General features: G+C 31.7%; 1 protein-coding gene across 1 annotated transcript; it reads right to left on the bottom strand.

The window, feature by feature from the left end:
* Positions 1-1553: 1553 nt before the first annotated feature.
* Positions 1554-22402, bottom strand: LOC115889493 (EF-hand domain-containing protein 1-like). The gene is made up of 7 exons (XM_030909497.1): positions 22262-22402; positions 21850-22203; positions 20640-20795; positions 17398-17561; positions 5221-5386; positions 1805-1974; positions 1554-1752 (listed from the first exon to the last, which is right to left on the bottom strand). Exons 1-7 carry the CDS (start codon positions 22307-22309, stop codon positions 1554-1556), a joined length of 1257 nt encoding a protein of 418 aa, XP_030765357.1. The 5' UTR covers positions 22310-22402.
* Positions 22403-25698: the final 3296 nt, after the last annotated feature.

Here is a 25698-nt window from a genome sequence, read left to right as displayed (position 1 = left end):
AACAATCTTCGGATTGTCAGGGGTTTTTAACAGGACACTGTCTCCTCAATGAACACCTCAGTAGATTGAAACTAAGAAGAAACGGCGAATGCAGATTCTGTGGGGAAGATGGGGAAACACCAGTACACCTCATCACTGAGTGCGCCGAGACGACAACCATTCGTGCCATGAATTTTGGTACGACTGATATTGGAGATGGAGAACTACCCTCTATAAAACCGTCCCAGATACTGGCTTTTGTCAAAGCCCTGGGACTGTATGATGAGTTATGACTGGGACACAATGGATCTGTAAGGTCGCAGTGATTAACCCCCCTCCCACTCATTCTAAATTCTAAATTCTAATGGTAGTATATTTAATTGGTATACTCTTTTACAAAAATATAAATAGTTTTTTTTGTATACCAATGGGCTTGCAATATTTACCACCTGTATATTTTGTACATATATGTTGCTTTAAAAAAATCTGAAATGTCAATATTCCATAGGTATAGTGATAAATGAGAAAATGCATTTTCTACGAAAACTTGAAGAGGTAGGTAAAAAATAGTATAATATAATTTGATAGACAATTAAATTGTACATCTAATTCTCCTAAAATATACAGGGTGTTCCATTTAAATTAAACAAGTTATTGTCGTTTAAAGCTAGTAATTATTTAATATAATTTTTTGGACACTCTGTATAAAGTAGTAAAAATTTTATTATTGCTACATAATATCTGATCAGTAAATAAATAATCTTCAGTAAATATTTAGTATTAAAAACTTTGATACCCTTGGAGAAATGAAGCCTTAAAATTTTACTGCAATTTCATAAAATTGAAAATATTTCAAAAACGGTAAGGTTTAAGTGTGATAAACCTTAATCAAATTTACCTTTATTTTTTTACTATATTTTCACAAAAACGTAAATTTTCTAAAACGGTAAGATTAGAGTAGTAGTACTTAGTAGAAACTAAAAATGTAATATTATACAAGGTATTCCATTTAAAAAAACACAACTATAATATTTTTTACTTATTTGGGACACTATATCTTGTAAAAATATTTTTAAATTGTAGCTCTAAGTAGTCCTTCAACGAACCCAAAGCTTACAATTTGTAAAAATCTAATAGTTAAGAAAATGTCAAAAGTTGACATATGATATGTCATTCTATTCAGAGTGTCATTTTCTAACGAATAAAGTTGAAATATACGGAGGGTGCCATTTAAAAATCAAAAGTGGTAGTTATTTCCGGTGAAACAGGAAGTGACCAAAAATAATTGAATACGTCAATCAATCCTAATTTATGTGATATACTAACATACCAAACCTCGTTTTTTTATCTGAAAGAATAAGAAAGTTTTAGGGGTGAGCCACTTTCGAGACGCACACCCGGTATACTGATTATTTGCAATAAAAATGTGTTCTCACGTTCACTAAATCAGTCAGACTGATAAGTGAGAATCCGCCTTAAGACAATACATGTCTGATTATACATTAGATCAATAAATTTTTATTTAAAAAAATAAAGTCACTTGCCGCTGAGATACCAGTTTCTACTACAAATACTTACCTTAAATACTTATTGGCATTAACAATTTGTTTCATCACATCTTTTCGTGGACGTTTAGGCATAAACGTTAGAGTGTTTTGAAGAGAATCCTGCAAACTACCTAAGCCGTCATGAGGAGGAGGTGGCGGAGGAGGTAATTCTTTTTTAGGGGTATCAACTACAATACCAGGTTTTTGTTCTATTCCGAGAGCGTTTCTAAAATATACCAATAAAACATTTAGCGTTTCTTTAGTGTTATTAAACTTACTTGAAGTAATCTCTGGTAAATTTATCACAGTCATAAAGCATCATATCTCGTCCAAGAACAAAAATCGTATCTCCAACTAAGAAATCTTTTGGTTGATAATATTCGGTCACCTCATTTTCCGTTTTTTCTAAGTATATTGACGGATACGTTACTGGTGTATCTGTATATATCTAAAAACGTTGAGTATGTGTGAAATATTAGATACTTAAAGATAATTGAAATTACATTTATTGTTTATGCCTAAAAGAAAATAACTAACAGTCATTTACTAAAAAACTATTATTTTATTTTACTGTATGATCGAAAACGGTGTCCAGTTGGCTTGGAAATGACGATCGATGACATTCTCCATATAATTTTACCTATAAAATGACGGCGATCTTCATTCCATAGCCATAGCTGACCCCGTTTTTATTTTCGGTCATATTGAAAATTATATAAAGTAAGACAGGAAGAACGGTGTATACCGTGTGCGTCTCAAAAGCGGCACAACTCTATAACTTTTTTATTTTTTTAGATAGAAAACGAGATTTGGTATGTTAGTATATGGCATAAATTAGGATTGATTGACGTATTCAATCGTTTTTGGTCACTTCCTCTTTCACCGAAAATGACTACAACTTTTGATTTTTAAATGGCACCCTCGGTATTTTTTTTACTTTATTCGATAGAAAATGACATTCTGAACAGAATGCCATATCATATGTCAACTTTTGACATTCCCACTTAATAAAAAATCGTATTTTAAATTTCAATCTAAAGTGCCATGGCTATGTTAAAAACACTAATTCTTAATCAATGAGCATTGGAAAAATGGATTTGATCGTCTGATGTTTTTAGTGTCTAGTCCTGGCCGGTTAAAAATTCCCAAATCGTATTTTTAATCATATCTCATTTTTTTCAAATGGAACGATGGTGGCTCATTAGCATATTTAGAAAAATTATTTTTTTACGAATAATTTGATACCACATACTTGGTATTTAGAATTCAAATTTTCGTTACAAACCGCAAGTTATAATTTCAAATAAACCATATGCGAAAATATCAGAACTTGACATATTATATGTGATTCTATTCAGAGTATTATTTTCTATCGAATAAAGTAAAAAGGGTGCCAAGGGTGCCATTTAAAAATCAAAAGTTGTAGTAATTTCCGGTGAAACAGGAAGTGACCGAAAACAATTGAATACGCCAATCAATCCTAATTTATGTCATATACTAACATACCAAACGTCGTTCTATAATCTGAAAAAATAAAAAAGTTATAGGGTGAGCCATTTTTGAGACGCACCCAGTATTTTAAAGGGGTGACAATTTCGATGCTCAACATTGGTTAAATGAGATAAACGTTGCGTTATTTGAAGTTTGACAAACACCTGTGAAGAAAGCCCCGATATCTTGATTCTTTACCGATTTATATAAAAATATCAAAATATTTTAAATAGTATCTTCAGAACTATTTTATCTATTGCAACCTTTGAATAAAAATATTAAGGAAGGAGTATAGTGTTATCCATGTATTCATGCATTGTCGACGGAGAAAGGGCTCTAGGGTGGGGATCATTGACAGTTCAGTTTGACGATTCACTTGACACATTTGAATTTGATTTGAAATTTTGTGGATTTGTCTTTATTGAGCTTATTTTATGATATTTATTATTATTATATATTCTACTAATGATAGTTGTTTAAAAGTAGTAAATCTAGAAGGAAATTGTGCCATAACTTAAATTAACAATAGCACTATTGCGATTTATCGAAAAAGACTAAAATAGTTGGTTGTGTAGCGTGATGGAATAACTTTGCACTGGTAAGTGACTATACCAGGTGCGTCTCAAAAGTGGCTCACCCCTATAACTTTTTACCTTGATATATTAAGAATTAGTGATTTTAACATAGACATGGTACTCTAGATTAAATTTTAAAATACGATTTTTTATTAAGCGAGAATGCCAAAAGTTGACATATGATATGTCATACTATTCAGAATGAAGTAAAAATCTATCGAACAAAGTAAAAAACTATCGAATAATGTAAATACCGAGGGTGCCATTTAAAAATTTAAAATTGTCGTCATTTCCGGTGAAACTGGAAGTGACCAAAAACAATTGAATACGTCAATCAATCCTAATTTATGTCATATACTAACATACCAAATCTCGTTTTTTTATCTGAAGAAATAAAAAAGTTATAGGGATGAGCCACTTTTGAAACGCACCCGGTATAATATACGTGTAGTAAACCGATCATTTATGAAATTCACTTAAAATTAACTAATTATATATTTTTTCTTGCATTTTTGCTTTTATTTCCTACTTGTCAAAGATTAGATGCCAAAGAATCGAGACACGTCATTTTGACTTACCTGCTTCAGTAGCGTATAGCATGTTTGTGTTAATAAATAATTATTATAACTTATCTATTTTTATTAGAATTATATATTTTTATCCACGACTCGTCTATAATTTGATTATTATACATGAGTTTGTGAAATAATAATAATATTCATTATTCACTAGTGAATAATGGTTTCATTATTCACCGCTTCAACATTACAACGTCAAACATTACCATTAATGTAAATAAATAATTTTTGTTTTAATTAGTTAAAGCTAAATTAGTTAGCTACCTAGTTAAAGAAATTTTTAATGTTTTGTTTCCATGTTACTTACTCGTTATACTCGTTCAATATTTTTTTGACATTAAAAATAAAAACTTATATTAATATTATCTAAATTTTTTTGATAGTCCTGGATAAAATATAGTATTCTACTCGCATATAATGGCTGTTATTCACTTTGATGATTTATGACACTCGCCTGGTCATAAACTTCATCCGCGTGAATAACAGTCACCCTTATATGCTCGTTAAATAATATACTATTATAACAATTTTAATAACTACCAACATTTATTGACAACGTAAAATAAAACAACAAATTATTGAGTCTACCCCGTGTTTACCCTACATCATATTTTTACACGTTTTGAATAAAATTAGAACGGCACTGATAAATCGGCCATTCTAGGACCCCATTGCGTTCGATCTAAGAATTTTAATATGCTTCTTCCTTAATCTTTTTATTTAAAGATTGCAACGTAAGTTAGTAGTTTTATATTTTTGTCGTTTTCAGAAATTTTCTGAGCCTTCTAGATTACACACTGCAAAAATATAAAACTACCAACTTCTGTTCCAATAGATACAATAGTTCTGAAGATATTGTCATTTAAAATAAACATTTTTTTTTTAATTTTTAATACCAATGTTCAGTTTGGTTGAACATCGAAATTGTCATCGCCATCGCCCTATAGGTATACTGTGTAAAGAACATTTTTTACTATACTGTATTATATGACGTTATGGGTGTAAAAGTGTGTAGTACATAATTAATATTTTTTTTAGCATTAGGATTACTTTTGGTAACTTGATCTTTCTTAGCAACAGGGGATAAGGATCTCTACCACTATTTTCCTGTTGCACATTTTTGACACAAACGGTATCATCAGCCAGAAAATATAAAATTTCGAATTTCATTAAATCGCCAAGCTCATTTTCTCTGTCATCCCATGCCGCTTTAAATCTGAAATATATTTTTATATAGAAACATAGGGTCAAATGCCTATATAATTAAAAATGGATAAGGCACCATTCTCACTATACCGTACCGCCACCGTCACGTGTCGAGCCATCAGCCATGACGGTAAATATTCTTAAACTGCCAACAATGAACATATTCTCACTGCCAGTAAGTCGTGACAATTGGAGCCGCTATCGATCATACCTTGTTTTCTTTGTACCATGCAACGTCCATCTCCCATTTACTTCGTGACGGTGACGGTACGTTATGGTGAGAATCGCGCCTACCGAGAAGAATTGTTCGCCTAAATTTTCTTTTCAAAACATGTAACACTAAATTCACGAATTAGAATAGTTTTTGGAGAATGTACAAATATTTATACAGTGATAGCCAAACCAAACCAACATCCCTTCTTCGATTTATTTCTATGTAGCAGATATACAGGGTGGTCCGAATTGTATTCCGGAAACTTCGGCAGCATATTCTGCAGACAAAAATAGGTAAAAAAGTTCGTGTAAATGTATGTCCTAAAATGCTTAGTTTCGGAGATACAGGGTGTAGAAGTTCCATTTTTATTTCGATTTTTTCCAAATAATTTCTGCAGTAACGTCAATATTTGGATTAAAATTGGTGTCTGGGAGTTTTTTGACATGAGGAATTTGATTTTGATATCAATATGACTCCTACTAGTAGAGGGCGCCACCTACATATTTTTTAACTGGTTTGAAGAGTAATAACTTTTTGTCCGTACCTGTATAAAACTACTGAGTAAAAAAATATACATTTACAACGCTTTTTACGTAAAAAAGGTCTCTTGGTAAAGATCGCTACGAGTAATGGTTTTTGAGATATTTGGAATCGAAATTATCAATACCTGTCATCACTGACATAAATTGTGCATGTTGACTAAATAGTTATTAGACTGAAATTATAAATTTAAAATGTTTTTGTGCCAAAAGTTCAATAGAAACTGTTTTATCATCATTTTTTGCAGAAAAATTTATCATTAATTTAAAAAAAATAAAAATTTCCCAAATTTATTATTTCAGTAAAATAACTATCTACTCGACGTGTTTATTTTTCGTCAATAATGGCATGTATTGACTATTTTCATTCTAAATATGTTGAGAACGGTTGCTCGTAGCGATTTTTACAAAGAGATATTTTTTAAGTAAAAAATCACAGAGATGTACATTTTTTCCCTCGGTAGTTTTATACAGGTACGGGCAAAAAGTTATTACGCTTCAAAACAGTTAAAACACATGTAGGTGGCGCCCTCTGACAGTAGGAGTCATATTGACATCAAAATCAAATTTCTCATGTCAAAAAACTTCCAAACACCAATTTTCATCTAAATATTGACGTTACTTTAAATTATTTGGAAAAAATCGAAATAAAAATGAAATTTCTACACCCTGTATCTCCGAAACTAAGCATTTTGGGACATACATTTATACGAACTTTTTTACCTATTTTTATCTGCAGAATATGCTGCCGAAGTTTCCGGAATACAATTCGGACCACCCTGTATACGCGTTGCTGTGGCTAATGTATACGTTAAATTAGATTATAGTAAACTATTCAGTACAGTGAAATTATTAATTGATATATATATTATTAATCTAGATTGAAATAAAAATATAGGTAAAAAACATGAACTGGCAGTAAACGTCCCTTTAAGAATATACCGAACAAACGAACCACCTAATTAACGAGGTATCGAACTACCGAACTGCCAAAGTACTGAAATACATACATCTAAACGTGTTTATGATATTAGCACAGACTATATATTGGTGGTTATAAATAGTCTTTATATAACTTCATTGCGGATAGGGTTAATTTTTTTTATATAATATAACAACAGAAGATTAACCCCCTCCACATAGAAGTTGAAACCAATGCAATCAAAACTCTTTCGTGCAACTTTGTGGATGTATTTATTTCGCTCAATGGGCGAATTCGGCATATGAGTCTAGCACATACATCTAAACAATCTTTCGTGTTTATAATATTAGCACAGAATATATATTGGTGGTTATAAATAGTCTTTATATAACTTCTTTGCGGATGGGGTTAATTTTTTTTATATAATATAACAACAGAAGATTAACCCCCTCCACATAGAAGTTGAAACCAGTGCAATCAAAACTCTTTCGTGCAACTTTGTGGATGTATTTATTTCGCTCAATGGGCGAATTCGGCATATATGAGTCTAGCAGATACATCTAAACAATCTTTCGTGTTTATAATATTAGCACAGAACATCGAGCTAGATATTCTGTGATATTAGTAAGGATAAAAGAAACATTTGCCAACTTAACTCGCCGATCATCATGATTTAAATAAAAAATATAGACTTAGATCAATTTAATGCAATTTAAGTCATATATACGACTTAAATTACATTACATTGATTTAAGTCTTTACGAAAATGACTTGACTTGAAAGAAAACGATTTAAGTAAAAAATTTACATTTTATGAAATTTTGAAATTGACTTAAGATTTTAAGTCTTTTTGAAACAGTTCTGCTTAAAGGAACGTTTTTTACTGTTTAAAGCCCCGTATAGACATAACGTTTTACCCTTGAATAAGGGGTTTACCTTACGTTTTACCTTACTTTACCTTACGTTTTTTTTATTGAGTTAAAACATATCACGTAAAGGACCGTTTTACTTGAACTGAATTAACACTGAAGACAGTCTAGAGAACCGAACAACTGAACAAAACTGCCGTTTTACCCACACTGAAACCAATAGTAAATTTACAAAAAATTGGATAAAGATGCTGAAATATACATCATTATAAAGCGATTTTTAAAAATCTAATATTTTTGCATAATTTTGCAAAATATCATGTAGTAGTTTTACAAAAATTTTTAGAGATATTGAATGATAATTACCAAACAATACATTTTTCTATTTTCACAATTAGCTTTGCATGTTTACAAATGAAATTTAAACTATAATAAACACAATTTTGTAGTAAAAGTCCCTGTTTTTTCTTTTCAAGTTCACTAATTATATCCACGTAGCTGGGTACGTCACCCGCCTTTGACGTCACTGCTACCTCAGCAGTAGAAGCCTATAAATATAAGTTACATTTATATTTTCTCATCTTTTTGTTAGTACTGTTCAACCAAACATATTAATAAACTGATCAAGTCTCTGTGTTGTTTTTTAAAAAGTAATTGTCCCGGTCACGAAAAGAAAACTGGCGCAGTCGGTGGGATTTGCCAAGCCATCTAACAAAAATCGTAGTTGGTGCCCGTAACGCGGATTAAATTGGTAAAACCCAAAAACGGACGGATCGAGACAGTGAAAACAAGAAACAGCCCAAAGACACCGTTGAACAGAGGACAAGCATCGCCGAAAGTCCAACACCTGGCGAGAAGGACAAGCATCGCCGAAACCAGCTTAGAATAAGGACCTGGTCGAGGACAAACATAGCCAACACCAGTTAGGTTAAGAAGAAACGAAAAACGAAGCAACGAAAACGAAAAACCACCCGAAAAACCGAAATCATCACCCGAAAACAGAAATCATCACCCGAAAACAGAAATCATCAACGAAAATCATCCCCGAAAACATCGCACTCAATGAACATCGTAGCTAGACTCACCCTGTACATCTCTCTACTGTAAGTCGTATTTTTCTATTCTGCTTATTAATATCGTATTTTGCATTTACTTTTATTTTTATTTTTAAAACTATTTTCGTATTTTGCTTTTTTCCATATATATCCATTTTCCATTTTATTTTTATTTTTTAATTTTTATTCGTAAAAATCGATTTGATTAAGTTTATTTTATGTCCGATTCAGATAGTGAAATCGAAGAAATAACTAATAAATTTAGGCTTCAAAATTTAAGTTCTAGACATTTTGAAAAAGATAGTTTTGAACAAAGTCTCAGATATAGAACTATTTCTGATTCAATTATTAACTCTGAACTAGAAAATATATTAGATCAAGTAATGGCTACTTCAAATCAATCTCAAAATCAATCTCAAAATCCCTCTCAAATAAATTATTCATTTTTAAGATTATATATTGATACAATTCCTGTGTATGATGGCAATCCACACACTTTAAATATTTTTATTGATACGTGTCAAAGCTTAATAACAAACTTTTATAGAGAAGGAAACGATGGACATAACAATTTTATAATGCGTGCAATAATCGGAAGATTATCAGGCAGAGCATTGAGTTTAATTGGTTCACGTATTCATGAATTAAATTCATGGGATCAAATTAAAAACTTATTAAATCTTAGCTTTGGTGACCAACGAAATCTAGATTGTCTTGTTCAAGATTTGATTATCCTAAAACCTAATCGTAACGAAACTCCATATAATTTTGGAATGAGGTGTCAAGACGCACGTTCCTTAGTATTTTCAAAATTAAATATGTTAAGTCTAAACCCAGCTGAACACACTATAAAAATAGCTAATTATGAAGAACTAGCATTAAAAACTTTTATTAGAGGCTTAAGTGGTCAATTGCAAAATAATATTCGATTAAGAGACCCAAAAACTTTAGAAAAAGCTATGAGTTTGGTTATTGAAGAAGAAAATTTTCTTTATAGCCAAAATAAACAAAATTTGGTAAATAACAATCAAACTTTTCAACTGAATCAAAGATTTACACCTGTAGATAATCCTTTCAGTAAACCAACTAATTTCCAAAATAATAATTCCAATCTCTCTTTCCCAAAATTACAGAATAATAATCCTTTTCAGAATAATCCTTTTCTGAATAATCCTTTTCAGAATAATCCATTTCAACAAAATAGCCAAAAACCTTTATATTCACCTTATAATAATTTTAAAAATAATTCTCAACAAAATTTATTTAGACCTAATAATCAATCATTTAATAACAGACCAAATTCTAACCAATTTCCAATGAGATCAAATGTATTTCCAAGACCAACTTTTCAACCTTTTAATAGACAAATGATTTATCCTCAAAGGAGTAATTTCCAACAAAATTTTAATCAAAACCCAAAACCATTTTTCAAATCTAGTCAAGTCATAAAAAATCAAAATTTACAAAAACCAGAACCCATGGAAGTATCATCCGGTAGAAATGCAGTTATGCATCCCAAGCAAAATTTATTATTTTCTCAAAACATTAACCCAGTGACCCAGAATGATTATCCTGATGAAACCTTTGATTGTTCTCAACATTATTGCGAAGAATATCCAGACTATGCTGACCAAGAATATTATAATTATTATTGTAACAATGAAAATGCAAGTTCTAATAATTATATCTCGACGACATATGATACACAAGAATATAATGAACAATTTAATAATGAGTTTTTGTTTCCAAACCAAACCAAACCTATGAAGGAAATAACTTAATTAATATCAATGCACTTAATAGAAAAATCTACCTCATATTTTTATTCCTGAACTTAATGCTAAATTCTTAATAGATACAGGTAGTTCAAAAAGTTTAATTGCTCCTAAATTAATAAAACAATTTTATCCTAATTCTATATTTTTTGAAGATTTTGAAATTCAATCAGCTCATATGATATCCTATCATAATGAAGTTATTGTCATACCTATTTTTAATATTTTTAATGAAAATCATAAACACAAATTTTATGTTTTTAAATTTAGTTACAAATATGATGGTATTATTGGTACAAATCTATTAGAGCAAATTAAAGCTATAATTGATATGAACCGTAAATTATTGATAACACCCCGTATAAAAATACCTATTATTTATGAATGTGACGATAGTACATATAATATAACAATTAACCCAAGATCGAAACAAATCGTTAAAATTCCCGTTAATATTGAAAAAGGTACAGTATTATTAAATTATACAAATTTTGGAAAATCTGTGGAAACACCAGAAGCCATTGTCAACGTAGAAAATTATTTTGCTTTAACAACAGTAACCAACAGCAACATAGTTCCTATCGAAATAACTTTTAACGAGCCTATGGAATGTGAAATATTGAATATCCAAGAAATAAACTGCTTAGAAAAAATGGAAATTGATGAACCACTATCCAATAATCAAGATAACATTTTAAAATCAAATTTAAAACAGTTACGCCTAGGACATTGTAACCAAGAAGAAAAAAAAAGCAATTAGAGAACTTTGCTTTGAATACAGAGATATATTTTATTGTGAAAAAATACCCTTAACTTTTACGAACCAAATCCAGCACAAAATAAATCTAAAAAATGAAACACCAATATATACGAAGACATACAGATATCAGAAGTCCATAAAAGAAGAAAGTACGTAACCAAATCAATAAAATGATGGATCAAGGTATTATTCAAGATTCTATATCACCATGGTCCAGCCCAATTTGGATAGTCCCGAAAAAACTGGACGCCTCAGGAAAAAGAAAATGGCGATTAGTAGTGGACTACAGAAAATTAAATGAAGAAACAATAGATGACAAATATCCGCTACCTAATATATCTGATATATTAGACAAGTTAGGACGCAGCCAATATTTTACAACATTGGACTTAGCAAATGGATTTCACCAGATAGAAATGTGTTCCGAAGATATATGTAAAACGGCGTTTTCCAACCGAAAATGGGCATTATGAATTTAAAAGAATGCCCTTTGGACTCAAAAAAATGCGCCCTCGACGTTTCAAAGAGTTATGGATAACGTCTTGAGAGGAATACAAAACGAAGAATGCCTAGTTTACCTAGATGACATCGTAATATTTAGTACATCATTACAAGAGAACACCTAGAAAGACTAAGAAAAGTGTTTGAACGATTAAGAAAAGCCAATTTCAAAGTACAGTTAGATAAAAGCGAATTTTTACGTAAAGAAGTAAATTATTTAGGACATGTCATAACGTCTCAAGGAGTAAAACCCAACCCTGACAAGATAGAAGCAATTAAAAAATTTCCAATACCTACTACACCTAAAGAAATAAAAAGTTTTCTACTCAGATTAGTGGGATATTATCGAAAATTTATTCAAAACTTTGCTAAAATTACGAAACCCTTAACAAAATGCCTAAAGAAAAATTCGAAGATTATTCATAATCAAGAATTTATTTCAACTTTTAATACTTGTAAAAAATTTATTAATTAACGCACCTATTTTACAATATCCAGATTTCAAAAAACCATTTATATTGACAACAGACGCTTCGAATGTGGCCTTAGGAGCAGTCTTATCTCAAGGACAAATAGGTTCCGATAAACCAATAGCTTTCGCTTCAAGGACATTAAATGAGACAGAAACACGGTATAGTACAATCGAAAAAGAATTACTTGCGATTGTATGGGCATGTAAATATTTCCGACCATATTTATTTGGACGAAAATTCACAATTTACACTGACCACCGACCATTGATATGGCTATTTAACTTGAAAGAACCAAATAGTAAATTAGTAAGATGGCGCTTAAAATTAGAAGAATTTGACTATGACATAATGTACAAAAAAGGAAAAATAAATACCAATGCAGACGCACTTTCAAGAATTCAAATAAATGCTCTAGAAATTGAATCGATGATAAATCACCCTGGAGACACAGAAGAACAAGGATTCGACCCTATTGATTATCTGAGAGACCTAGCAGAAAATGTTGACCGTGAAGAACAACCCTCAACAAGCCAAAAGAACACAGATAAAACTAAAGAAAAGGAAAAGATAAAAATTCTCCAAGATATACAAATTAGATCACCAAGAACTAGGAAAGAAGTTCAGAAAAAAGAGTTACAACAAGAAGAAGAACAAGAGCAAAAACATGAAGATATACAAGGAAAAGAACAAGAGGATTTAACTACACAGCATTCTAACGTCATGGAAACTACCAATGATGGAATTTCAATATTGGAAGAGATTATAAACAACAAAACAAATCAAATATTAGTTTTTCCACATCTTCATAATAAATTAATTGTGAATCAAGAAAACTATCAACATCATAAAATAATTAATGTCAAAATTCCCAAAACTATAATTTAATATTTGAATTTTTAAGGGATTATACAGTGGAAAGTAAAACTTATCACATGTATTTTCATTTAGATGAATTTTATAAACAATTTAATAAAGTTTATCTTGAACGCTTTTCAGAGAAGGGACCAAAATTAATACGTTGCACTAAATTAATAAATACAGTAATAGATAAAGAAGAACAAATTTTACTAATCAAAAATCATCATGAAGGGAAAACAAATCATAGGGGCATAAGTGAAACTCTCGAATATTTAAAAAGAAATTATTTTTGGATAGGCATGAAAAAAGAAATTACAAATTATATTAATTGTTGCGACATCTGTCAACGCGCAAAATATTGTAGGAAAAAACCTTATTCACCTTTAATGTTAACTGAAACAGCTTCTAAGCCTTTTCAAAATGTTCATATTGACGTATTCTATTATAATTCAAAAATGTATTTAACTCTAGTTGACGCATTTTCAAAATATGCACAAGCAATTGAAATACCTGGAAAAAATGCAATAAACATCGCAAATGCCTTAATTAAATATATTGCTTTTGCGGGAATACCAGAAAAAATAATTTTAGACAATGGGGCAGAATTTAAGAACGAAACTGTCAAAGAACTTTTAAATTTACATAAAATTAAAGTACATTTTACCACCCCCTTACATCACGAATCAAACAGTGTAGTTGAAAGATTTCACTCCACAATTATAGAACACCTAAGATTACTGAAAGAAAGTTTCCCTACTGAAACTGAAGGATTGATGGATTATGCTATTATTGCCTATAATAATACAATACATAGCTCAACAAAATATACACCATTTGAACTAACTTTTGGTCATACGAACTCAAGAGAGCCAAATGAGATATTTAATCTAAAAGAATATTTTACAGATTATACCCAAAATCATAAACAAAAACTAGAAAAAGTTTATGAAAAAGTAAAGGAAGATCTAAATAAACAAAAAGAGAAAGTTGTTTCTAAACACAATGTAAAAGGAAACACAAATGATGAATTTAAATTAGGACAGACGGTATATAAATTAAACCCTTTAAAAAGGAATAAATCAAAAAATAAATTCTTGGGACCATATACTATAACAAAAATGTTAGAAAGGAATCGAGTGGAAATAACTCGGAAAAAAGATCCGAATAAAAAAGAAATACTACATATTCAAGAATTGAGGAAACCACCTGTTGTTTCAGATTCGCCACCACCTATGGAGAACCAAAATACCACCGAATGAATGATAACCCAGGAATACTACCCTTAAAATTAGGCAACGCCCAAAATAAAATCGACACTTGGAAATTTATACAAGTATTTGATATAACTAATTTAATTCAACAATTTAATGAAATTCAAAATCAATATTTTAGAATAAAAATTGCTTTTGAAAATAATACCAATGTTTCAAAAACATACAAATATAATTTTTATAACTCTTATAATTTAGCAAATTTATTGCAACTAAAATAAATATTCAAATTAAACAAATTAATCCTTTATATGGTGCTAATAATAATAGATATAAACGTGGTTTAATTGATGGACTGGGATCAATAATCAAATCAATAACTGGTAACTTAGATCAGTATGATGCTGAAAAATATAATAAAGCCATTGAAAATCTTTCTGACAATCAATTAAAAATAAAAACTATTATTAAAAATCAAATTTCAATGTTTGACAAATCAATTGAAAATTTCCAAAATAATATTAAAAATCTATCTAATAATCAAATAATAATTAAACATCGTATTGACATGTTAGAAACAATTCTTTATAATACTGAAGCATATTTTCTTGACACATATCAATATTTACTATTACAAATTACTCTTTCACAAATAATCAATGAATATCAGATTATTTACGATATATTAGAAAAAATCGAAACTGCCATAAGTTTTGCTAAGATAAACGTATTTCACAATTCTATTGTTCAGAGTGACGAATTGTTCAAGGAAATAAATTCTGTTTCACAGTATTTAAAGAACTCTAAACTACCTTTTAAACCTGAACTTATAAATTTAATACTTTTTGAAAAAACTATAAATATTAAAAGTTATAGTGAGACAAATAAAATAATTTTTATTTTAGAAATACCTATTGTGGAAAATGATAGTTATAATTTATATCATCTTTACCCATTTCCTGTAAAAAATAATAATTCCCTAAATGTAATAATACCTAATGCAAAATACTTAATATTTAATGAACAGAATTACGCGTTTCTGGACAATAAATGTGAAGAAGTGACTCCAAGTGAATTTATCTGCAAAGACTCTAATATAGTTAAGATATCTAAAAATAATCCATGTGAAATTGAACTTTTAAAATATAATAAATTTATTTCTAATTGTCATTTAACACCTGTTGAAATTTTAGAAAATAAAGTTCAAAAAATTGAACAAAATAAATGGATAGTTATATGTCCTAAACAAACTATTGCAGTTCAGTATTGTCAAAGTAATCATGAAAATATACCTTTATTAGGAAGTTACATTATTGAATTAAATTCTGATTGCGAAATAAAAATCAATGATGTAATGATTAAAAATTTAGGTGATACGAAATTTAATTATAAAAATATTCAATTGCCAAAATTAAATTTTACAAAGATGTCAGAAAAATCTATAAATAAATTAAAACCATTAAATCTAGATTCTATTGATTTAAATAATATACATCCTATTAGAAATATCATAGAAAATGATTTAGAATCGATTAAACCATTTATTTTTGAAACTAGTATTAATATTTGGGTTATTATAATGTATGTTTTATTTATATTTGTTTTAATTTATATATTGTATAAATGTCAGATATTTAACAAATTTAAAAAGAAGAATTTTAGAAGAAAAAGAAGAAATCCACTCCAGGAAAATCCTGCACCGAACCCCAGAATTTTCCACTTGTGAGGGAGGAATTATATCCACGTAGCTGGGTACGTCACCCGCCTTTGACGTCACTGCTACCTCAGCAGTAGAAGCCTATAAATATAAGTTACATTTATATTTTCTCATCTTTTTGTTAGTACTGTTCAACCAAACATATTAATAAACTGATCAAGTCTCTGTGTTGTTTTTTAAAAAGTAATTGTCCCGGTCACGAAAGAAAACTCACTATACACAATAGTATATCTGACCAAAGCAATGCTTTCTTCGTGGTCTTTACCAAAAGTAATCTAACATCGCAGGTACAGGGCAATTTTCAGGGAAAGTTTGAGACTTTCGTCACAGATTGTCATTCTCTCTCTTGCCCATGTTTATCACATAAAGATGTGATAAAACATGTATTTTTTGTACAACTTCCATTGCGCACACTAGCCTTTAATTCGTTTTACTTCACCTTTTTAACTGACAGGTAAAACGTTATCTCTAAACGTTTTATCTGTTAGTCATGTAGACAGTCTATACTGTTTTAACTGACAGGCAAAACGTAAGGTAAAACGTTGTGTATAGTATTTTTAATACCTATTTAGAGGTACCAGTCGTTTTAGTAAATTAACGTATGCGGCTTTTTGAACATCTGAACCCGCATGAAAAACTGGGACTTATAGTGCTTCGGACGATTTTTGAATTGCCTTAAATCGAGATCCTAAATCGTTTTGAAAATAGTTTACTACATTAAGCATAAGTTTTTTGGATTCATCAGAATATCGCATTTTTATATCTTATTTTGCGTTATGACATTAACATGAAATCAAAATTTGACGAAACTTCAAAAACGTGACATCTAACAAATTAGTTATCGACGTTCATTTTTGTTGGTAATTTTTTGTTTCAACTGATTTATTAATAATAAATAAGGATGGTGTTATTCTAAATGGGTATTAAAAATACTATAGACGCGTCTTTAGGAAAGAATGTTTTACACCGCTTAATTCATGGTAGTACACTCACTGACCATACAAAGACTGGTAAACCAGAATTTTCATATTTTTTATCTTTAAATGCTATATGCTATATATTTTAAACGAGTCACGGTAGGATAAGCACTACGTTTGTTTCACTGTAGCTAAGCCCTTGTTATGTACCTTAAGATTTTTCCATCGTATTCCAAAAATCGTCGCAGTTTATCATCAGCGGGTGGCGTTTTCGTCACTTTTGGCATAATCTGAAGTCGCCTGTTCATTGTGTATGGATCATAAGGCATTTCTTCCGAATCGGCCATATCTAAACCTTGACTAGACATATATTCCTATACATTTTTAAATATTTATTACGTTATGTCATTCGTCTAGCTACAGGGTGATTAAACTTGGCGTCTGCGAGTAATACCAGAAAACTGATGGATTCAAAATTTCAAATTGGTTTGGTTAAAGTTGGTATATATTTTTTAGTAATTGTCACTTTATTTTAAAAAATGGCTAATGTGACGTCATCAAAAAAATTTTTTTAGTAACCATACCGTTCTTTTGTCAAAATGGAACAACCAAAAAACCCACACTAAAGGTGCGTTTAATGTATCCGTAATACATTATCCGTCGTTCCATCACTCCAATCATATTAAGTATGAGCTATCATTTTTCAAATGCAAGAATAAAAATGCAGAAAATCAACGTTTTTATTACGTATGCATGTAAACCCACCATAGATTTAGTCTTTGAAACCCACACTAAAGGTGCGTTTATATGCATCCGTAATACATCATCTGTCTTTCCATCACTCCAATCATATTTAAGTATGTGCTGTAATTTTTAAAATTCCAGTGCCACGCCAGTTACTCACCATGCCTATGCCTCATGCCATTCTTTTGCCTCACCACCGCCACAATCACCTCAGTGCGCGCCTTGCCTTAGTTAACCACAAAGTTTATAATTTACTTTTTTACGATTGCCATCTTATTTTTATTTTAAAAACTACCATATAATATATAAAAATAAATACATAAAAAATAAAACTACATAATTTAGCTCCTTTTGAATCAGTAGGTTTTTATTGTCCGTTTTCCTGGTATTATAGCCAAAGGCGCCCAATTTGAATCATCCTGTACAAGAGATGAAGGTAAACGACGAACATATTAAAAAAAACAGTAATCCCTTATAATACAATATGTAACGAATATAACATGCTTTTGATTTGATTAAACTTTTGATTAAACAAATATAAATTTGATTTGGTTTATCGATAAAAATATGATACTTCAAATGTAATAATATTGGTTTTGTATTTCACTTTTGTGGTATTCAAGGTTTAAATCATATCTGAACGAAAATAATTAAATAATTTTATAGGTAATAGTATATGACATTATCATATTTTTAGAATGGAAATTTAATGACAAATTGAGCTACTTAGCCACTGACCTAAAATATATAACTTTAGTATGAAAATACACTCATCGGCAAAAGTCTTGCACCCCCAGACAAATTTATTTCTTTGCATAGCATATTTGCTGTCCTCCATTCGCGAACTTCGAGTTCCGGGCTTTACGCCCTGGGGCTACTCGAGAACGGTTCTGAAAGGAGCGGTGCGCGATAGCCTGGTGCCTCCATATGGCGCGGAACAGTTCTGGAGCTTTATGACTCAATTGAATGGAGTGAGAGTATCGCGTTCTTGAACAGTTCAGAGCTGCTCAACTGCGTAAAAGGAGGACAGCAATTGTTGTGGCCTATGTGTACAAATACCTTAATATGTGTCTACAAAAAATAGGTCATACAGGCAATGAAAGAAAACCTTATCGATGGAATGTGTATGGTTTTGCTATTTGCGGTCAAATTTTGTTTCTCAGATCGAGTTCAATCTTATAGTAAGTGTTGTGAAAGGCGACAAAAATGCCAGGGCACGAAATTTCTGCCTTCGATAGGGCCCGAATTATCGCTTTGCATGAAAAAACTCTCAGCAGACATCAAATTGCTGATCGTTTAAATTTAGTGCGAAGTACTGTAAGCCGAATTATACAACGGTATATGGACACCGGAAATGTAAGATCTCGTCCTAGGTTGGGCCGTCCAAGGGTAACGATGAATGAACGACAGGATCGCTACTTAGCTCAATTTGCCAGAAGAAATCGGTCAATTCCAATTCGAAAGCTACGATCTCAGTTTCAACGAACTTACCACCGAGTGATATCAAGCCGAACCATTTCCAGGCGACTTTCGAATGCTGGATTGGGGCGTAGACGTCCACTGCGAGGCCCTCTATTAACTTTACATCATAGGCAAAGGAGGCTACAGTGGGCTAGAGAACACCAGAACTGGTTATTACCTCAGTGGAGAAACGTAATTTTCACTGACGAAACCAGGATAGGTTTGATCAGTGATGACTATCGTCAGCGAATGTGGAGGGAGGCAGAGAGGCATCGCTTGAATACAGCCCTTGCTGTTGCTCCTTATCAAGAAGGAACTGAGATGTTCTGGGGTGGCATCGTGTACAATAGGCGAACAGAGCTCATTCATATTCCTGAGGTGATGAACGCCCATTTGTATGTGGAAACTGTAATCAGACCAATAATTTATCCACTGGGAGAAGAAATCGGCAATAATTTTATTCCCATGGATGATAATGCTCGTCCTCACAGAGCTAGGATGGTGCAGGAAGCATTAAATGAAGGGGAAATAACTCGTCTGGACTGGCCTCCACTCTCCCCCGACATGAATCCTATTGAACACGTCTGGGACAACATCACCAGAGCTGTATTTCGCAGAAATAACCCACCAACAAATCGCCAGGAGTTGATCATTGCCACTCAAGAGGAATGGCAGAACTTAACTCAAGAAACCATAAACAACCTTATAGTGGGGATACCCCGACGACTTGATGCACTTATAATAATTCGAGGAGGCAATACTTTATATTAGTAACCTTAATTTTGTCAGAATTTATTATTTATTTATTTATTTTCTCTTTTTTGTCAAACATTTTTCTTCATGGAATTTGCATTTTTTTGTATTTTGGCAAAATATATTATTAAATTTGGTGAAAGTTTTCCCTTTTTTTGTGTTATTGTTTAACATAACTTTAGCATCTATTGATTTCCCCGAAAAATTAGTTTGAAATGTAATTTTTTATTAAAATAGTAAGGGGGTGCAAGATTTTTGCCGATGATTTTATGTTTGAATCGCCCTGTATATTTACAAAAATATTTTTAAAATGTGCCTTATAATTGCCCTCATATTCTGAAAAAAAACTGAAATATAAAACAAAAACAAAAACCCTAATTCCTAATTAGAGCTTTTTCGGAAGCCAGGGCCACCCCGTATAAATCCGGGTATAACAAAGAATTGCTACATTTATTTTTTAAACGAAAGAATGTATTAAAACAAAACACTTTTACCCGTGTAAATACATCGCATTCTACCAAATGGTAGACAACGCCGTAAATCGTAATGTCCTTTCCAACTGCTAGGTCTTTCCAGTGCCAGTAAGTTCCATCATCGTATTTTGGAATCTTGCCTCGTCTGACTAACTTTCCCTGCAGCAGGCCGCTATTCTTCGTATATAATTAAAGATATAAAAAACGACTAAAGGCGTGTACTAAAATAATTGAATAAGAAGATAAAGAAAGGAGCGTATAAACAAAATTAACAAAATGACAAAGGGGTCTCAATATTACGAAGTTGCCATCGCACCATCGAAAAATATTTTTCTACTTATAGCTATTCTACGTCCACAAGACGTCCACGGAATATTTGGACACCCTCCACGTAAATGCTTACAATGGTATAGCTTCCATGAATATAAAAATAGTATTTGACTCCTTCCTTATCACTTTTATTCATTGATTAAAACCATAGTCCAGTAAATAAGGACACGAAAAGATCAAGTGTCGGCAAGGCTAAGAACATAGTGGAGCGAAGAGAATAGCGGCGAGCCAGCAGCGCGACATCGCCAACGACATCGCGTCCAAAACAAACCTGTGAAGTCAAGTATACGTGTGAAAATAGTAAAGCGATCTGCTCGAGCGGTTAGATCGAGCGGCGAGATCGATTCAAATAATATTGTTTTCGTCGCTCTGTCGCGCTGTAGAAAACGATGGATTCCCAAAAATTAACAGATTTAGTGTTTGTAAAAGAGACTTTATGGCACCAAAAAGATAGTAATCACCATAACGGGTACATTTTAGATAAGTTATGAGATGAAGTGGCAACAAATTTTAGTAAAGGTTATGAAACTTGCCACACTCTCTCCGGGTTTTGAAAATTTCATATTGTAGTGTACATATTTCATGTACACTATCTACACCTTTTGGTTTGTTGGTTCCAAATAAATCAAATGTTTGCGACACTTCTGTCCAGAATTTTAGTCACTGTTAACATTTTAAATAATCAATAAGCCAATGAAAATAAGTACCTCGCTATTCCTCGCCGCTCTACTATGTTTTAGCACCTCGAGGCTTCCTCGATGCGGTATCGCGCTGCTTGCTCGCCGCTATCCTCGTCGCGCCACTATGTTATTCTTAGCCTAAAAAGTTCCGCTCAACGAATTAAGCCGTGGTTTCAGCCTTCATTTACTGGACTACCAGTAAAACTGAAATAGGTACTTACAGATACTCTTGGCTCTATTACAGTGATCGTATCGTCCTCTAAAAAATATATGATGTTGACAGGTCGAACGCGATAGAATTCTAAACGAGACTCCACCACCGACTGTTTAAAAAAAGCTTTAAAAGTCAGACATTTCTGATCGTATAATGCATAGTGCGGTATAAATTGGGGCAGCGGTTTAGTTTTACACCTTCCATAAGTTAACGAGGGGTCAAAACGAATCGGGTCGTTAATTCCTATATACTTTACCGAGTTGCAGTCAAGTTCTCTATTACCTATTCCCATATAATTTTGTTTGGGTAACTTGTATCCATTGTTTATATTAAAGGTTTGGGAAAGATGAAAATTTGATAACTTAAAGAAAAATATATAAATTTTTATTTTTATATTTTAAATGAATAATTACACTTACTGTGGGGTCACGGAAATTAAATCCGGGTAACTTCGGTAAGCCAGTCATCTCTTTTAATGTAAAGAAAATATAATTGAGATTAAATCTTAAAAATTGATTAAATATTTCAAAAACTATAAACTGTTACTATGGTTACCCTATTTTGTAATCGACGGAACTTAAGTAGGCAAAGTTATGCAACCAAAAATGTCTCATAGATTAAAAAGATAAGCTGGGATTGGGAATCTTTGCGAAGATTGACCATAGTTATTCTAGTTAATTGTTAATTATTTTATGGTCCCAGCCAGGTCCCAGCCAAAGACATCCTAGGATGTCTTTTGCCCAAAGACATTTGCCCCAACAAGGTTTTCTATGTCCCTATCCCAGTTACTGAAGTTAATAAAATATATAAAGACTCGAAGGCGGAAAATAAAGTTGAGATGGGGTTCAGACACTTCAGGGGATGATTATGCTGTAGGGTTCTTGCTCACAAAGGCAAAATAGTATACAGGGTGCTACAAATTCGGAGTACGAGGATTGGTATCTCGCAAACCGTATTAGATACGACAATGATTAAATTGGGGCAAAGTTACGTCTTGAGATATTCGCCAACATGCTATCAAAAAAGTTTTGAATAAATTTCTGTCCTACTACTGCTATTTCAAGAAGTATAGTCCGTTCAACAGATCTTATACTTTCGAATGCATTTTGTACTCTTTGTAGGCTTTGTTGTAAACTTGTTGTAAACATAGAGATGACATAGAGAAAGAATATATATACCGGGTGCGTCTTAAAAGTGGCTCACCCCCTATAACTTTTTTATTTTTTCAGATTAAAAAAACGATATTTGGTATGTTAGTATGACATAAATTAGGATTGATTGACGTATTCAATTCTTCTCGGCCACTTCCCGTTTCACCGGAAATGACTACAACTTTTGATTCTTAAATGGCACCCTCGGTATTTTTTTAATTTATTCGATAGAAAATAGCATTCTGAATAGAATGACATATTGCATATGTAAACTTTTGACATTTTCGCTTAAAACAAAATTGTATTTTAAATTTCAATCTAGAGCGCCATATGGCTCTGTTGAAAACACTAATTTTTAATCAAGGAGCCTTGGAAAAATAGATTTGATCGTCTAATATTTTTAGTGTCTTGTCCTGGCCGGTTAAAAGATGCCCAAATCGTATTTTTAATCAAATCTTATTTTTTTTCAAATAGAACGAGGGTGGCTTATTAGCACATTTGGAAAAAGCATTTTTTACGAATAATTTGGTTCCACACACTTGGTATTTCGAGTCGAATCGCATGTTGCAACTTCAAATAAACCATATTTGAAAATGTCAAAAATAGACTTATGATTCATTTTGACTCTATTCAGAGTGTTACTTTCTATCGAAGAAAGCAACAAAACACATATACGTATTATTTAAATAATTAAATAATATGTATATGACAAAACACCGATGCGATGGTACCATTCTTTGAATAAGAAGACGGAAGGAGCATATCAAAAATCTTAGGTACACCGCCTTTGAATAAGAAGACTAAAGCCCCGTTCTCAGAACTGCGTCGTGTCGACAGCGACACTGATTGACACTTCAAACGACCAATGGGATCAAACGACCAATGTACTAAATTTAATGACAGCTGTTTGAATTTTGTACAAATCTGATTGGTTCTTTTGTCGTGTCGCTGGCGACAGTCGCAGTTCTGAGAACGGGGCTTGAGAACGGGGCTTTTAAAGCCCCGTTCTCAGAACTGCGTCGTGTCGACAGCGACACTGATTGACACTTCAAACGACCAATGGAAGCTGTACTAAATTTAAAATTGACAGCTGTTTGAATTTTGTACAAATCTCATTGGTCCTCTTGACGTGTCGCTGGCGACAGTCGCTGTTCTGAGAACGGGGCTTAAAGCCCCGTTCTCAGAACGACGTCGTGTCGCTGGCGACACAGTTTGACATTTCAAACAACCAATGGGAGCTGTACTAAATTTAAAATTGACAGCTGTTTGAATTTTGTACAAATCTCATTGGTCCTCTTGACGTGTCGTTGGCGACAGTCGCTGTTCTGAGAACGGGGCTTTAAGCTTTAAGCCCCGTTCTCAGAACAGCGACTGTCGCCAGCGACACGTCAAGAGGACCAATGAGATTTGTACTCTAGGGTGGGGATCCTTGACAGTTCTGTTTGACGATTCATTTGACACATTTGAATTTGATTTGAAATTTTGTGGATTTGTCAGTCTTTACGGAGCTTATTTTATGTTATTTATTATTTATTCTACTACTGATAGTTGTATAAAGGTAATAAATCTAGATGGAAATTGTGGCAGAACTTAAATTAACAGTGACACTATCGCGATTTATCGAAAAAGACTCTAAAATAGTTGGTTGTGTAGCGTGCGGTAGATCTCGGCAAAAATTGAGTGAAATAATAGAACAACTTTTCGCTAGTAAGTGACTATATAATATACATACGTGTAGTAAACCGATCATTTATTAAATTCACTTAAATTAACTATGTCAAGGAATTTAGATACGTTAATTTGACTTACCTGCTTCAGTAGCGTATCGGATGTTTGTGTTAATAAATACTTATTATAACTTATCTATTTTTATTAGAATTATATATTTTTATAACAATTTTAATAACTACCAACATTTATTCACAACATAAAATAAAATAACAAATTATTGAGTCTACCCCACGTCTACCCTACATCATAGTTTTACATTTTTTAAATAAAATTAGAGCGGCACTGATAAACCGGAATTTAAGTCGGCCATATTTGAGGCCCATTGCGGTGTACCTAAGATTTTTGATATGCTCCTTCCTTAGCCTTCTTATTCAAAGTACACCGCGATTGGCCTCAAATATGGCCGACTTAAACTCCGGTTTATCAGTGTCGTTCTAATTTTATTTAAAAAATGTAAAACTATGATGTAGGGTAGACGTGGGGTAGACTCAATAATTTGTTGTTTTATTTTACGTTGTGAATAAATGTTGGTATATGGTTGGTATATAGTTATTAAAATTGTTATAAAAATATATAATTCTAATAAAAATAGATAAATTATAATAAGTATTTATATAGTATTTATTAACACAAACATCCGATATGTAACGATCCATTACATGTAGTTAATGTAGTTTATGTAGAGGGTGTAGTTTATGTAACATATGTATGTAACTTTCAAATGTCAAAGGTATGAGATGAGGTTATAATAAGTTAAAGCTTTAGAAAACACATAATGTATTTAAGAAAACAGAAGAAATATGGCTTTAAATATAACCATTCACATCATATTATTTAGACTCCTCATATAAAGCAAAATTATTCATAATATCAATAGGTAGTTTATTAACGTAGTTTTCATGTAGTTAACGAACGGGAAAAGACATAGTTTTTGAAGAAAAACTACACGTAGTTAATCAGGTAAATTACGTCTT

Source organism: Sitophilus oryzae, unplaced genomic scaffold, assembly GCF_002938485.1.
Source record: "Sitophilus oryzae breed Bouriz unplaced genomic scaffold, Soryzae_2.0 scaffold_815_pilon_pilon, whole genome shotgun sequence".
NCBI classification, from domain to species: Eukaryota; Metazoa; Arthropoda; class Insecta; order Coleoptera; family Curculionidae; genus Sitophilus; species Sitophilus oryzae.
This window is presented reverse-complemented; position numbering and strand designations above follow the sequence as displayed.

Excerpts from the sequence above, each read along its gene's own strand:
- LOC115889493 (XM_030909497.1), bottom strand. The coding sequence starts at position 22,309 with ATGACTGGCTTACCGAAGTTACCCGGATTTAATTTCCGTGACCCCACA. Across the intron at positions 5,387-17,397 it reads TACGATGGAAAAATCTTAAG|ATTTAAAGCGGCATGGGATG; the intron begins GTACATAACAAG and ends AATATATTTCAG. Across the intron at positions 1,753-1,804 it reads TTTACCAGAGATTACTTCAA|AAACGCTCTCGGAATAGAAC; the intron begins GTAAGTTTAATA and ends GGTATATTTTAG.